This window comes from Jaculus jaculus, chromosome 12 (assembly GCF_020740685.1).
Source record: "Jaculus jaculus isolate mJacJac1 chromosome 12, mJacJac1.mat.Y.cur, whole genome shotgun sequence".
NCBI lineage: Eukaryota > Metazoa > Chordata > Mammalia > Rodentia > Dipodidae > Jaculus > Jaculus jaculus.
In genome coordinates this window covers 48,215,304-48,230,317 of record NC_059113.1, presented here as the reverse complement: position 1 = coordinate 48,230,317, position 15,014 = coordinate 48,215,304, and the positions used below count along the sequence as shown (strand labels likewise).

Below are 15,014 nucleotides of genomic sequence, written 5' to 3'. Positions count from 1 at the left end.
GACAAGAATCCAGGGATCCAGGGGATTGCGTGTTGTGCAAGTCTAGGAACGGCTGGGAGGGCAGACGTAGGGTGAGAAAGTTTACTGTGCGCGGAATAAAAATATTACTGAAGGGAGGGCTGGAGGGATGGCTTAGCGGTTAAGCGCTTGCCTGTGAAGCCTAGGGACACCGGTTAGAGGCTCGATTCCCCAGGACCCACGTCAGCCAAATACTCAAGGGGGCGCACGCGCCTGGAGTTCCTTTGCAGTGGCTGGAGGCCCTGGCGCACCCATTCTCTTTCTCTCTCTGCCTATCTCTCTCTCTCCCTCTCTCTCTCTCTGTCTGTAGCTATCAAATAAATACATAAAAATAAGCAAAAAAATTAAAAAAATATTACTAAATGGAGACTATTTCAAGAAAGATTGGCATTACAAAAAAAATGAAAACAAACAATGCCATGTCATTTGAAGAAGTTTATTAAAATTGACAGGGATCTTGAGTACATACATACAGGTAAATTGTAAACAACAATGAATAAATCCAGAAGACCTTCCTCAACAGGACTATGCACTGACATTTTCTAGTTCAAGAACTACTTTCTGAAGTTCACTCATGCTCTAGGAAAGACAATCTCCCGCCCAATGTGTGACCGTCAATGCAAAGACACAACTTCCATGAACGTTCAAGAATTCCTACTATAAAGTCATTTATATTCCAAATAAAAGGGCATTACAATGTCTATGACTTCACAGAAATTAGCAGAACTGTGTAACCCCTAATGCAGATTAACTTAATTTTATGCAGAATCCCATGTAGGTAAAAATCAATTCTGTTTCTAGCATATGTTTCATTATTCATCAGAGCTAGTGCCTTGTGTGTAGATCGTGAGGCCCACTCCTGTCCATCCTCGGTATATGGAGAGATGAGAATTACCATATCCCTTCTACCCCAGCTGCACCTTCTCCTCAGTGCAGAAGTCCAGTGCATGTCACAGGACCCCTGAGCTGAGGGGCTGCGTCTCTCCTTCTATGTGGCCTCTCACTCTTAGTCACTCTCCTCTGAGGAAGAGTACACCTGCAGATCTTCATAGAGGACACTCAGTGGGACCTGGATGCAGGGACTCTCAGAATTCTGCAGGAAGGTTTGGTTCTTCGCAGGGAGTGCCTGCTTTTCAGGAGGATCCACAGGGGAAGGAGAGAGGAACCTGCTGCTCCAGCAGTCATTTTGCACTCTGGTGAATACCATTCTGATGGGTGGTCTGGGAACAGGACTTGAAGATGATGATGGGGCATGGGCCTGAGAGCAGGGATGAGGAGAATCCAGATGAACTCTGTGGTTTGGCAGCTGTTGGGCAGAGCTGGGAACCTCGGCGGGAATTCTGCCCTGCACTTTAGGTGACACTTGGGGCAGGAATTGCGGGACTTGGAGTGGCTGCACTGAAGGACTGACAGAGCTGTCCTCATTGGCCTCTGGAGAGTTGAGTCTCTGAACTTTAGGAGCATTTTGGCAAAGCTTGATGGGAACCTGACTTGGTCTCTTGCCTGGTGTCCAGATACTGTGATTTGCAAATTGTCCGGTTGTCTGAGCAAGGGGACAGAGGCTGTGCTGTGCTTTCCCATCAGGGATCTGGGTTGCAGATGTCGGGTGAAGCGCCTGGCCAGTTCCATGAATTTCAGAAGCCTCGTGACACTGCTCTAGGGAGTGACGCTCTGGGGTCACGCTCTCTAAGGCAGGGTTCTTGCTCCTTCTCTGAACCGCTGCCTTGGGAACACCACTGACAGTGGGATTCGGAACGCCGCACTTCCCAAGAGGGAAGAAGGATTTGCCATCATGTCTCTTTCTAGGAGGCACAACAGGACACAGGGAACTCTCCTCAGACTTCCTCATAAGTGGCTGGCTGGTTTGAATGACGTCTAGCTCTGGTGTCTGAACATGTGTGTTAATGGACCTTAGCCTCGTTGCATGCTGCAAGAAAGGCAAACCAATGGAAGTGAATTAAACCAGGACCACACTCAGAGAAAAGAGGAGGCTACGGGGAGGAGAGACACATGGGCAGTGACGACTTTCAGCCACACTCACCTGGCTCTGCTGTTTCCTCCTGAGGGATTGCATGGGCACATTCTGGCAGTACGCTGTCCTGTGTTGCTCTTCTTGCCTGAAGAACAAACAGTGAAGGGCAGATACATCATGAGTGTGGATGAAATGACACCATGTTTTCTGCCTCCCTGTTCCTTCAGGGGTTATTGTGACCCAGCTGTGACAGTCCCCTCCTCCAGCTGCATCTGCAGCCTTCCCTCATGTCAGGCTCTTCTCCTACCTGGAAACTGACCTTCTCATTTTCACAGTTCTACCCAATTCACTCCACTGCTTTTCTGTTTCTCATTGTCAAGTTCCTAACCATGCCCTAGCCCCTGGCTTCCAGGCAGGACAGCAGCCTACTGAACTGCCCTGTCTCTCTCCCCTGCGAGATTTCAGGACCCTGTTAATTTCTGTGTGTTTCCCCAGCACGGCCTGCACATTAATGTGCAAAAAGAAAGACAGGGAGAAGAGCCTTCTCCCTTCTCATGAACCATGTCTGGCAGTACTTCCCTATTACTCACCTCTTTGCCTGTCCTTTCTGTCTCTCACAGTGAGTTATGATGCCTGAGTTCTGGGGCCTCTGGGTCTGACGGGTGTCCCGATTCTCTTTGTCTCTTCTTGAGCCGAGAGGCTGTGGGGCCATAGCCCCTTCCCAGCGCTTGATGGGACACCTCCTGCTTCTGGACGTGTGGCCGAAGGCCCCACAATCCCTGCACTTCTCCTGTGGAAGAGATGAGAGTTGTTCCTGTATCACTAAGAGTCCCAGAGGCTTTCACACAGCAACATGATGTCAGATTTTGGAACCTGTGTTTTATATTCCAGCTAGTGACAGACCACTCAAGTTTGGCCTATGTGGTCATATATATACACAAAATAAAGACGATTTCTCAGTGGTGCCTTAACAATACATGCTGCACGGAATCGCCAGAACTACAACAGGACCAAAGATTAGGAAAAGAAGCCAAAGTTCAAAGATAAAACAAAGCAGCTGCTTGATATGTTTCTCTGTTTCCCTCGTCCCATATGTCCAGTGAGGAAGACCCCAGTCAGGCACTGATGTTCCGGAAGGAGGACTGATTAAGCAGAGAAAATGCTCCAATGAATCCCACGCTCGGCTACTCATGGAGGCCTTCACCCTCAACAGTTGAGGGCTTGTTTGGAGGTTCTAGCAAGGGAGCGCAGCTACTCCCTACGCTTGACCAAAACCTGCTCCTCCTCTATTCGGGGCAGCGCGCACCCTTTGAAGGAACACTCAGCATCAGGAGGGACGCATCTGGAGCCTTGAGGGAGGAATGGACCCCGGCTATCCAATCAGCCCAATCAACATGGCGCTACAGATGTCACGGACACGCCGCCAACCACTTACGCTCAGACCCTCCTCCACTCGCGGGGGCATCTTCTCCCGTTCGGAGGCTCTGAGGTTTCTGGGCACATTGGGAGTTCGCATGGCTCAGCGGTGCTCTGGCCCCATCTCCACGGTGTCAGTGCCGTCTTCCTCAGCTTATGCTTTGGGAATTCCTGAAGGAAAACAGAAACAACAGTATTTTTGACAATGCAAAATGAAATTTACTTAAATGGATATGAGCACATGGTTTTTCAAAGCCATCAGTAAGAGAGGGAAAGAATGAAAAAAGAAAGAAAGAAAGAAAGAAAGAAAGAAAGAAAGAAAGAAAGAAAGAAAGAAAGAAAGGGAGAGAGAGAAATGTTGAAAAAGAGAGAAAGAAAAATGAAAGAAAGAAAGAGAGAAAGAAAGAAAAAAGAAAGAAAGAAAGAAAGGAAGGAAGAAACAGAGATACCAAGAAAGAGAGAAAGTATTGAAGGACAAAGAAAGAAAGAAAGAAAATCACCAGGCCTGGCATGGTGGCGCATGATTTTCATCCAAGTGCTTGAGAGGCAGGGCTTGGAGAATACCAAGGGTTCGAGACCACCCTCAAATTACATAGGTAGTTCCAGGTACTCCCCTAAAACAGTGACACCCTTCATCAAAAAAACCAAAATATAAAAATAAAAAATATCAGCTACATAGCTCTTTCTTCTGTTCCCCATAAATTCACAGATGGGGAGTATTTCTGGTATTATCAACCTTGCTGATAATGATTAGAGTTATAATTATTCATGTTACCGCTCCCTAAGAAGACATTGTTTGAATAATGCAATGATTTTGAACATCTTGCCAATAATCCCCAACACCGTTTTTCCCCTGTGTAGCATTTGTTTGAAAAATTCAGAAGAAAAAAATTATTAAAGAACTCAAACCTGAAAATCTGCTGTCCTCCTGAGGTCCCTGAGCAGCTACTCACAGAGGTGGATGCTGGTGGCCGCACACAGGGGAGCATCTGCTTCAGGACGCTGCTGAAGGGAGGAGCAGGAAGCTTGTAGCCCCAGGCTGGCCTGGAACTCCCAGTGATCCTCCTCCTTCTGCCTCTCAATGATGGAATTAAAGGTGTGTGTTGCCACGCCACTGCCTTCTACATGATGCAATTAAAGGTGGGGGCTGGCATGCCCGTCCCATGTGAATGAAGGTTTTGCTTGCTGCAAATATGTTAAATTCATTTTAATCACATATTTTCTATAGTTCAAATATTAGGTTGTGAGTTTCTCAAGAGGGTCATAGGGAAAGATTGCATGACAAAGCCATAGGCTCACAACAAAAGAGGAGGGAAAAGGAATGTGCCACGTGTCTAATATATTCACTGAAACACATTGAGCACCTTGTGTGTGGCCATTGCCTTTGAGTGTCAGTCTCCCCTTTTCCTGTGAAGTGCTTGCTTGCCCTTTCTACAGTGTGTTTCTCGGTTGAGGTGAGGGCCTTCTATGAGAAGACAAGATCCCAGGAGGTCCTCCTCCCAAGAACAGGACTGTAGCTAATTTAATTGTCATCCACTTCGATGGAGTAAAGCTAGTCACAATGCTTAATCCTCCTTGGGGCAATATGTTCTGACTTGAACCTGGTTGGAAATGATCACACACATGGACAGGGCATGTATCTCACTTGGTAGAGTGCCGACCTCATATGCATGTAGCCATGGATTTGAGCACAAATAGTGCATCAGAAGACCCTCGTGGAGCTATAGCAGACTGGACCGCAAAGTACGTTCTGACCATTTCGAGAAACAGCTTATTAACAAGTTGGAAGCACTTAGGCATGTGACGCTGTAGAATTACATGAAAGTCGTTTCATAGAGCAAATTTCCTGCTCTGGATTTCTACAAGCATCCTGAAAGTGAGATAATGTCCCGAATGCTGTCTGCAGCACACACTTTTCAGAGAACCTGCCTAGGGAACTCACGAAAATGCTTGGATTTCTGATATAAAGGCAATAATATTTTCCTGGACGATTACTTCACAATAAAATTCACTCATGTCAACATAACTCATGGCACTTTAGTCCACACTACACCACTGGAAAACCCATGCCATTTAAATGAGATGGCAACATGAATATATCTGTCTTTACATTATCACAAACGTTGGTAATTTACAGAAATATGTCCCAATCTCCAAATTTCCTGTGTGTTTTCAGATCACCGTGATTTTCTGTGGGTCCAAACATCGTACACTTTTTTCCTATAATGAATTATCATTTCATGTGTCAAAATCTTCTTTAATTCTAGTCTCAGTAGCTCCCAAGTAAAGAATTAAAGTGGATTGAACAGAAAGCCCAGGTGCCCTACAAAGCTGAGCGCGCCCTCAACTGTGGAGGACAATGTCATGTCAAGGGCAGGCTTGCTTCACTCAGCAGTGGGGAAGAGAGCCTGCTTGGGTTCCAGAAGATGGGTTTCCTTAGGGAACCTTTGTGTTTCTGTTTTTAAATATTTGGAGTGTATGTATTTATTTGAGAGAGTGAAATAGACAAAGAGGACATTGAGAGGGAATGGGCCTGCCAGAGCCTCCTACCACTTCAAATGAACTCCAGATGCGTGTGCCCCGTTGGACGTCAGGCACACATAGGTCCTTGGGAATTGTACCTGGGACCTACGCCTTTGCAGTCAAATGCCTTAACCGCTACGCCACTTCTGCAGCCCCAAGATCTTCTGTCTCTTTAATCGGTGAGTATTTCCAACTACGCATGCAGAAGGAGGAATAAACCCCAGGAAGTACAACTATTGAGTAACAGACTCTGATCATATTTATGTATTTTGGTTTTCTTCCTGTTTTTACTATAAGTTCATTGGCCAACTTCAGAGACCTCATCATAATGTAGAGTCTAGAACAGAGGTTCAATAATCTACCCTCATGTTGATATGGAAAGACTCCTGGCCTTACAGTCATGAACTAGTAACTGCCATTCCATCCAAGGTGGAGCACGGGGACAGTGGAGCTTTCAGCCACATGCCATAATCACTATGTGTCCCATCAAGTGCTGAAATGGAGCCCTGAATCCTTGGCCTCTGCGTCCAAATAATGAAAAGGAGAAGCAGGAAATGCAGAAGGACAAAGTGAACCGGGAGTACCAAAAGACCCAGAGTCTCTTGAAAACAGTGCAGACAAGCCTGCCAGACAGAGAAGCAAAGGCACAGAGGACAGTGATGGGGAATGAGGAGTCTCTCTTCCCATGTTATCCGTACCGCCTCTTCCTCTCACTCTATGAATGTCACTCTTAACATTAATCTAAAGAAATTATTCCCAATTAGAGAAAATCAGTAACTGTAAGAGCAAGGTCATGTTTCCATGTGACAGTCGCTGGGGGCTAGGAATTTGATAGTGAGCTACAGAGCCATGGGTGTGACCTGTGTTTGTGCATTTCACTGAATCCAGCTGCAGTCCTAAACTACCCAGGTGTTTCTAATAAGAGGAGGGAGAGAGTCACTAACCATCATTATTTAAACTAAGGTAAAGGGTCTCCTGGACAAGAATCCAGGGATCCAGGGGATTGCGTGTTGTGCAAGTCTAGGAACGGCTGGGAGGGCAGACGTAGGGTGAGAAAGTTTACTGTGCGCGGAATAAAAATATTACTGAAGGGAGGGCTGGAGGGATGGCTTAGCGGTTAAGCGCTTGCCTGTGAAGCCTAGGGACACCGGTTAGAGGCTCGATTCCCCAGGACCCACGTCAGCCAAATACTCAAGGGGGCGCACGCGCCTGTAGTTCCTTTGCAGTGGCTGGAGGCCCTGGCGCACCCATTCTCTTTCTCTCTCTGCCTATCTCTCTCTCTCTCTCTATCTCTCTCTCTGTCTGTAGCTATCAAATAAATACATAAAAATAAGCAAAAAAATTAAAAAAATATTACTAAATGGAGACTATTTCAAGAAAGATTGGCATTACAAAAAAAAAAGAAAACAAACAATGCCATGTCATTTGCAGAAGTTTATTAAAATTGACAGGGATCTTGAGTACATACATACAGGTAAATTGTAAACAACAATGAATAAATCCAGAAGACCTTCCTCAACAGGACTATGCACTGACATTTTCTAGTTCAAGAACTACTTTCTGAAGTTCACTCATGCTCTAGGAAAGACAATCTCCCACCCAATGTGTGACCATCAATGCAAAGACACAACTTCCATGAACGTTCAAGAATTCCTACTATAAAGTCATTTATATTCCAAATAAAAGGGCATTACAATGTCTATGACTTCACAGATATTAGCAGAACTGTGTAACCCCTAAGGCAGATTAACTTAATTTTATGCAGAATCCCATGTAGGTAAAAATAAATTCTGTTTCTAGCATATGTTTCATTATTCATCAGAGCTACTGCCTTGTGTGTAGATCGTGAGGCCCACTCCTGTCCATCCTCGGTATACGGAGAGATGAGAATCACCATATCCCTTCTACCCCAGCTGCACCTTCTCCTCAGTGCAGAAGTCCAGTGCATGACACATGACCCCTGAGCTGAGGGGCTGCCTCTCTTCTTCTATGTGACCTCTCATTCTTAGTCACTCTCCCCTGAGGAAGAGGACACCTGCAGATCTTCATAGAGGACACTCAGTGGGACCTGGATGCAGGGACTCTCAGATTTCTGCAGGAAAGTTTGGTTCTTCGCAGGGAGTGCCTGCTTTTCAGGAGGATCCACAGGGGAAGGAGAGAGGAACCTGCTGCTCCAGCAGTCATTTTGCACTCTGGTGAATACCATTCTGATGGGTGGTCTGGGAACAGGACTTGAAGATGATGATGGGGCATGGGCCTGAGAGCAGGGATGAGGAGAATCCAGATGAACTCTGTGGTTTGGCAGCTGTTGGGCAGAGCTGGGATCCTCGGCGGGAATTCTGCTCTGCACTTTAGGTGACACTTGGGGCAGGAATTGCGGGACTTGGAGTGGCTGCACTGAAGGACTGCCAGAGCTGTCCTCATTGGCCTCTGGAGAGTTGAGTCTCTGAACTTTAGGAGCATTTTGGCAAAGCTTGATGGGAACGTGACTTGGTCTCTTGCCTGGTGTCCAGATACTGTGATTTGCAAATTGTCCGGTTGTCTGAGCAAGGGGACAGAGGCTGTGCTGTGCTTTCCCATCAGGGATCTGGGTTGCAGATGTCGGGTGAAGCGCCTGGCCAGTTCCATGAATTTCAGAAGCCTCGTGACACTGCTCTAGGGAGTGACGCTCTGGGGTCACGCTCTCTAAGGCAGGGTTCTTGCTCCTTCTCTGAATCGCTCTCTCGGGAACAGCACTGACAGTGGGATTCGGAACGCTGCACTTCCCAAGAGGGAAGAAGGTTTTGCCATCATGACTCTTTCTAGGAGGCACAACAGGACACAGGGAACTCTCCTCAGACTTCCTCATAAGTGGCTGGCTGGTTTGAATGACGTCTAGCTCTGGTGTCTGAACATGTGTGTTAATGGACCTTAGCCTCGTTGCATGCTGCAAGAAAGGCAAACCAATGGAAGTGAATAAACCAGGACCACACTCAGAGAAAAGAGGAGGCTACGGGGAGGAGAGACACATGGGCAGTGACGACTTTCAGCCACACTCACCTGGCTCTGCTGTTTCCTCCTGAGGGATTGCATGGGCACATTCTGGCAGTACGCTGTCCTGTGTTGCTCTTCTTGCCTGAAGAACAAACAGTGAAGGGCAGATACATCATGAGTGTGGATGAAATGACACCATGTTTTCTGCCTCCCTGTTCCTTCAGGGCTTATTGTGACCCAGCTGTGACAGTCCCCTCCTCCAGCTGCATCTGCAGTCTTCCGTCATGTCAGGCTCTTCTCCTACCTGGAAACTGACCTTCTCATTTTCACAGTTCTACCCAATTCACTCCACTGCTTTTCTGTTTCTCATTGTCAAGTTCCTAACCATGCCCTAGCCCCTGGCTACCAGGCAGGACAGCAGCCTACTGAGCTGCCCTGTCTCTGTCCCCTGGGAGATTTCAGTACCCTGTTTATTTCTGTGTGTTTCCCCAGCACGGCCTGCACATTAATGTGCAAAAAGAAAGACAGGGAGAAGAGCCTTCTCACTTCTCATGCACCATGTCTGGCGGTACTTCCCTATTACTCACCTCTTTGCCTGTCCTTTCTGTCTCTCACAGTGAGTTATGATGCCTGAGTTCTGGGGCCTCTGGGTCTGCCGGGTGTCCCGATTCTCTTTGTCTCTTCTTGAGCCGAGAGGCTGTGGGGCCATAGCCCCTTCCCAGCGCTTGATGGGACACCTCCTGCTTCTGGACATGTGGCCGAAGGCCCCACAATCCCTGCACTTCTCCTGTGGAAGAGATGAGAGTTGTTCGTGTATCACTAAGAGTCCCAGAGGCTTTCACACAGCAACATGATGTCAGATTTTGGAACCTGTGTTTTATATTCCAGCTAGTGACAGACCACTCAAGTTTGGCCTATGTGGTCATATATATACACAAAATAAAGACGATTTCTCAGTGGTGCCTTAACAATACATGCTGCACGGAATCGCCAGAACTACAACAGGACCAAAGGTTAGGAAAAGAAGCCAAAGTTCAAAGATAAAACAAAGCAGCTGCTTGATATGTTTCTCTGTTTCCCTCGTCCCATCTGCCCTCTGAGGAAGACCCCAGTCAGGCACTGATGATCCGGAAGGAGGACTGATTAAGCAGAGAAAATGCTCCAATGAATCCCACGCTCGGCTACTCATGGAGGCCTTCACCCTCAACAGTTGAGGGCTCGTTTGGAGGTTCTAGCAAGGGAGCGCAGCTACTCCCTACGCTTGACCGAAACCTGCTCCTCCTCTATTCGGGGCAGCGCGTCCCCTTTGAAGGAACACTCAGCGTCAGGAGGGACGCATCTGGAGCCTTGAGGGAGGAATGGACCCGGCTATCCAATCAGCCCAATCAACATCGTGCTACAGATGTCACAGACACGCCGCCAACCACTTACGCTCGGATCCTCCTCCACTCGCGGGGGCATCTTCTCCCGTTCGGAGGCTCTGAGGTTTCTGGGCACATTGGGAGTTCGCATGAATCGGCGGTGCTCTGGCCCCATCTCCACGGTGTCAGTGCCGTCTTCCTCAGCTTATGATTTGGGAATTCCTGAAGGAGAACAGAAACAACAGTATTTTTGACAATGCAAAATGAAATTTACTTAAATGGATATGAGCACATGGTTTTTCAAAGCCATCAGTAAGAGAGGGAAAGAATGAAAAAAGAAAGAAAGAAAGAAAGAGAGAGAGAGAGAGAGAAATGTTGAAAAAGAGAGAAAGAAAAATGAAAGAAAGAAAGAGAGAAAGAAAGAAAAAAGAAAGAAAGAAAGGAAGGAAGGAAGAAACAGAGATACCAAGAAAGAGAGAAAGTATTGAAGGACAAAGAAAGAAAGAAAGAAAGAAAATCACCAGGCCTGGCATGGTGGGGCATGATTTTCATCCAAGTGCTTGAGAGGCAGGGCTTGGAGAATACCAAGGGTTCGAGACCACCCTCAAATTACATAGGTAGTTCCAGGTACTCCCCTAAAACAGTGACACCCTTCATCAAAAAAACGAAAATATAAAAATAAAAAATATCAGCTACATAGCTCTTTCTTCTGTTCCCCATAAATTCACAGATGGGGAGTATTTCTGGTATTATCAACCTTGCTGATAATGATTAGAGTTATAATTATTCATGTTACCGCTCCCTAAGAAGACATTGTTTGAATAATGCAATGATTTTGAACATCTTGCCAATAATCCCCAACACCGTTTTTCCCCTGTGTAGCATTTGTTTGAAAAATTCAGAAGAAAACAATTATTAAAGAACTCAAACCTGAAAATCTGCTGTCCTCCTGAGGTCCCTGAGCAGCTACTCACAGAGGTGGATGCTGGTGGCCGCACACAGGGGAGCATCTGCTTCAGGACGCTGCTGAAGGGTGGAGCAGGAAGCTTGTAGCCCCAGGCTGGCCTGGAACTTCCAGTGATCCTCCTCCTTCTGCCTCTAAATGATGGAATTAAAGGTGTGTGTTGCCACGCCTCTGCCTTCTACATGATGCAATTAAAGGTGGGGGCTGGCATGCCCGTCCCATGTGAATGAAGGTTTTGCTTGCTGCAAATATGTTAAATTCATTTTAATCACATATTTTCTATAGTTCAAATATTAGGTTGTGAGTTTCTCAAGAGGGTCATAGGGAAAGATTGCATGACAAAGCCATAGGCTCACAACAAAAGAGGAGGGAAAAGGAATGTGCCACGTGTCTAATATATTCACTGAAACACATTGAGCACCTTGTGTGTGGCCATTGCCTTTGAGTGTCAGTCTCCCCTTTTCCTGTGAAGTGCTTGCTTGCCCTTTCTACAGTGTGTTTCTCGGTTGAGGTGAGGGCCTTCTATGAGAAGACAAGATCCCAGGAAGTCCTCCTCTCAAGAACAGGACTGCAGCTGATTTAATTGTCATCCACTCCGATGGAGTAAAGCTAGTCACACTGCTTAATCCTCCTTGGGGCAATATGTTCTGACTTGAACTTGGTTGGAAATGATCACACACATGGACAGGGCATGTATCTCACTTGTTAGAGTGCCGAACTCATATGCATGTAGCCATGGATTTGAGCCCAAATAGTGCATCAGAAGACCCTCGTGGAGCTATAGCAGACTGGACTGCAAAGTACGTTCTGACCATTTCGAGAAACAGCTTATTAACAAGTTGGAAGCACTTAGGCATGTGACGCTGTAGAATTACATGAAAGTCTTGTCATAGAGCAAATTTCCTGCTCTGGATTTCTACAAGCATCCTGAAAGTGAGATAATGTCCCGAATGCTGTCTGCAGCACACACTTTTCAGAGAACCTGCCTAGGGAACTCACGAAAATGCTTGGATTTCTGATATAAAGGCAATAATATTTTCCTGGACGATTACTTCACAATAAAATTCACTCATGTCAACATAACTCATGGCACTTTAGTCCACACTACACCACTGGATAACCCATGCCATTTAAATGAGATGGCAACATGAATATATCTGTCTTTACATTATCACAAACGTTGGTAATTTACAGAAATATGTCCCAATCTCCAAATTTCCTGTGTGTTTTTCAGATCACCGTGATTTTCTTTGGGTCCAAACATCATACAGTTTTTTTCCTTTAATGAATTATCATTTCATGTGTCAAAATCTTCTTTATTTCTAGTCTCAGTAGCTCCCAAGTAAAGAATTGAGGTGGATTGAACAGAAAGCCCAGGTGCCCTACAGAGCTGAGCGCGCCCTCAACTGTGGAGGACAATGTCATGTCAAGGGAAGGCTTGCTTCACTCAGCAGTGGGGAAGAGAGCCTGCTTGGGTTCCAGAAGATGGGTTTCCTTAGGGAACCTTTGTGTTTCTGTTTTTAAATATTTGGAGTGTATGAATTTATTTGAGAGAGTGAAATAGACAAAGAGGACATTGAGAGGGAATGGGCCTGCCAGAGCCTCCTACCACTTCAAATGAACTCCAGATGCGTGTGCCCCCTTGGACGTCAGTCATACATAGGTCCTTGGGAATTGTACCTGGGTCCTACGCCTTTGCAGGCAAATGCCTTAACCGCTACGCCACTTCTGCTGCCCCATGATCTTCCGTCTCTTTAATCGGTGAGTGTTTCCAAAGACGGATGCAGATTGGAGAAATAAACCCCAGGAAGTACAAATATTGAGTAACAGACTCTGATCATATTTATGTATTTTGGTTTTCTTCCTGTTTTTACTATCAGTTCATTGGGCAAACTTCAGAGTCCTCATCATGATGTAGAGTCTAGAACAGAGGTGCAATAATCTAACCTCAATGTGATATGGAAAGACTCCTGGCCTTACAGTCATGAACTAGTAACTGCCATTCAATCCAAGGTGGAGCACGGGGACAGTGGAGCCTTCAGCCACATGCCATAATCACTATGTGTCCCATCAAGTGCTGAGGCTTTCAGACAGCAACATGATGTCAGATTTTGGATCCTGTGTTTTATATTCCAGCTACTGACAGAGCACTGAAGTTTCAAAGTGTAGTGATATGTATATGTAAAATAAATATGGTTTCTCACTGTTGCCTTTACAATGCATGCTCCATGGAAGGCCCAAGAGATCAACAGTTCCAAAGGTTAGGAAAAGAAGTCAAATTTCATCGATAAACAAAATTTTAGCAAAAAAAAAAAAAAAAAACTAAACTGCATCTTGATAGGTTTCTCTGCGTCCCTGCTCCCATCTGCCCTCTGAGGAGGACCCCAGTCAGGCAGTGATGACGCGGAAGGAGGACTGATTAAGCAGAGAAAATGCTCCAATGAATCCCACGCAGGGCTACTCATGGAGGCCTTCACCCTCAACAGTTGAGGGCTTGTTTGGAGGTTCTAGCAGGGGAGCGCAGCTACTCCCTACCCTTCACCGAAAACTGCTCCTCCTCTATTCGGGGCAGCGCGTCCCCTTTGAAGGAACACTCAGCGTCAGGAGGGACGCATCTGGAGCCTTGAGGGAGGAATGGACCCGGGTATCCAATCAGCCCAATCAACATGGCGCTACAGATGTCACGGACACGCCGCCAACCACTTACGCTCGGATCCTCCTCCACTCGCGGGGGCACCTTCTCCCGTTCGGAGGCTCTGAGGTTTCTGGGCACATTGGGAGTTCGCATGGCTCGGCGGTGCTCTGGCTCCATCTCCATGGTGTCAGTGCCGTCTTCCTCAGCTTATGATTTGGGAATTCCTGAAGGAGAACAGAAACAACAGTATTTTTGACAATGCCAAATGAAATTTACTTGAATGGAAATCAGCACATGGTTTTTCAAAGGCCATCAGTAAAAGAAAGAAAGAAAGAGAGAGAGAGAGAGAGAAAGAGAGAGAGAGAAAGAAAGAAAAAGAGAGAGAAGGAAAGAAAGAAAGAGAGGAAGAGAGAAAGAAAGAAAGAAAAAAGAAAGAAAGAAAGAAAGAAAGAAAGAAAGGAAAGAAGGAAGGAAGGAAGGAAGAAACAGAGATACTAAGAAAGAAAGAAAGAATTGAAAGACAAAGAAAGAAAGAAAGTAATCACCAAGCCTGGCATGGTGGCGCATGATTTTCATCCAAGTGCTTGAGAGGCAGGGGTAGGAGAATACCAAGAGTTCAAGACCACCCTCAAATTATATAGGTAATTCCTGGTACTCCTCTAAAACAGTCACACCCTACATCAAAAAACCAAAATATAAAAATAAAAAATATCAGCTACATAGTCTTTCTTTTGTTCCCCATAAATTCACCGATGGGGATATTTCTGTTTTTTTTTTTTAATTTAATTTATTAGATTTCTTTTCAGTAAATACAGGCAATTTGGTACCATTGTTTAGGCTCATCTGTTATCTACCGCCTCCCATTGGCCCCTCCTTGTTGGTGAAAATGGGTCTTGCATTGTGGAGTTAGCCCCCAGTTATTGGTATGATAAATGTCTCTGCAAATCATGACCCAACATGTGACTCTGACATTCTTTCCGCCCCCTCTTCCCCAAAATTTCCCTGGGCCATGTTGGGTTCATTTTTGGTCTGCTTCAGTGCTAAGGTGTTGAGGCTGTGGCTCTCTAATTTGGTAGGCATTGATTCTTCTCTGTGTTGGTCTCCTTCCCCCTTGTGCTGGTATCCTGTTCACAGGAAAACATCACCCTTGCT

The 15,014-nt window shown here is 46.0% G+C and overlaps 2 protein-coding genes across 2 annotated transcripts; both read right to left on the bottom strand.

Annotated features, from left to right (window-relative positions):
- Positions 1-1,024: 1,024 nt before the first annotated feature.
- LOC123453585 (putative protein FAM90A23P) lies at positions 1,025-3,506 on the bottom strand. The gene is made up of 4 exons (XM_045130604.1): positions 3,426-3,506; positions 2,581-2,780; positions 2,060-2,135; positions 1,025-1,945 (listed from the first exon to the last, which is right to left on the bottom strand). The coding sequence occupies exons 1-4, from the start codon at positions 3,504-3,506 to the stop codon at positions 1,025-1,027; spliced, it is 1,278 nt and encodes a 425-aa protein (XP_044986539.1).
- Positions 3,507-7,934: 4,428 nt separating this feature from the next.
- Positions 7,935-14,045, bottom strand: LOC123453584 (putative protein FAM90A23P). The gene is made up of 5 exons (XM_045130603.1): positions 13,763-14,045; positions 10,334-10,467; positions 9,490-9,689; positions 8,969-9,044; positions 7,935-8,855 (listed from the first exon to the last, which is right to left on the bottom strand). The coding sequence occupies exons 1-5, from the start codon at positions 14,043-14,045 to the stop codon at positions 7,935-7,937; spliced, it is 1,614 nt and encodes a 537-aa protein (XP_044986538.1).
- Positions 14,046-15,014: the final 969 nt, after the last annotated feature.

Coding starts and splice junctions, on each gene's coding strand:
- LOC123453584 (XM_045130603.1), bottom strand. CDS start 14,045: ATGGAGATGGAGCCAGAGCACCGCCGAGCCATGCGAACTCCCAATGTG. Junction 9,045..9,489: donor CAGAAAGGACAGGCAAAGAG/GTGAGTAATAGG, acceptor TTTGTTCTTCAG/GCAAGAAGAGCAACACAGGA. Junction 8,856..8,968: donor GGAGGAAACAGCAGAGCCAG/GTGAGTGTGGCT, acceptor CCTTTCTTGCAG/CATGCAACGAGGCTAAGGTC.
- LOC123453585 (XM_045130604.1), bottom strand. CDS start 3,506: ATGCGAACTCCCAATGTGCCCAGAAACCTCAGAGCCTCCGAACGGGAG. Junction 2,781..3,425: donor GAGTGGAGGAGGGTCTGAGC/GTAAGTGGTTGG, acceptor TCTCTTCCACAG/GAGAAGTGCAGGGATTGTGG. Junction 2,136..2,580: donor CAGAAAGGACAGGCAAAGAG/GTGAGTAATAGG, acceptor TTTGTTCTTCAG/GCAAGAAGAGCAACACAGGA.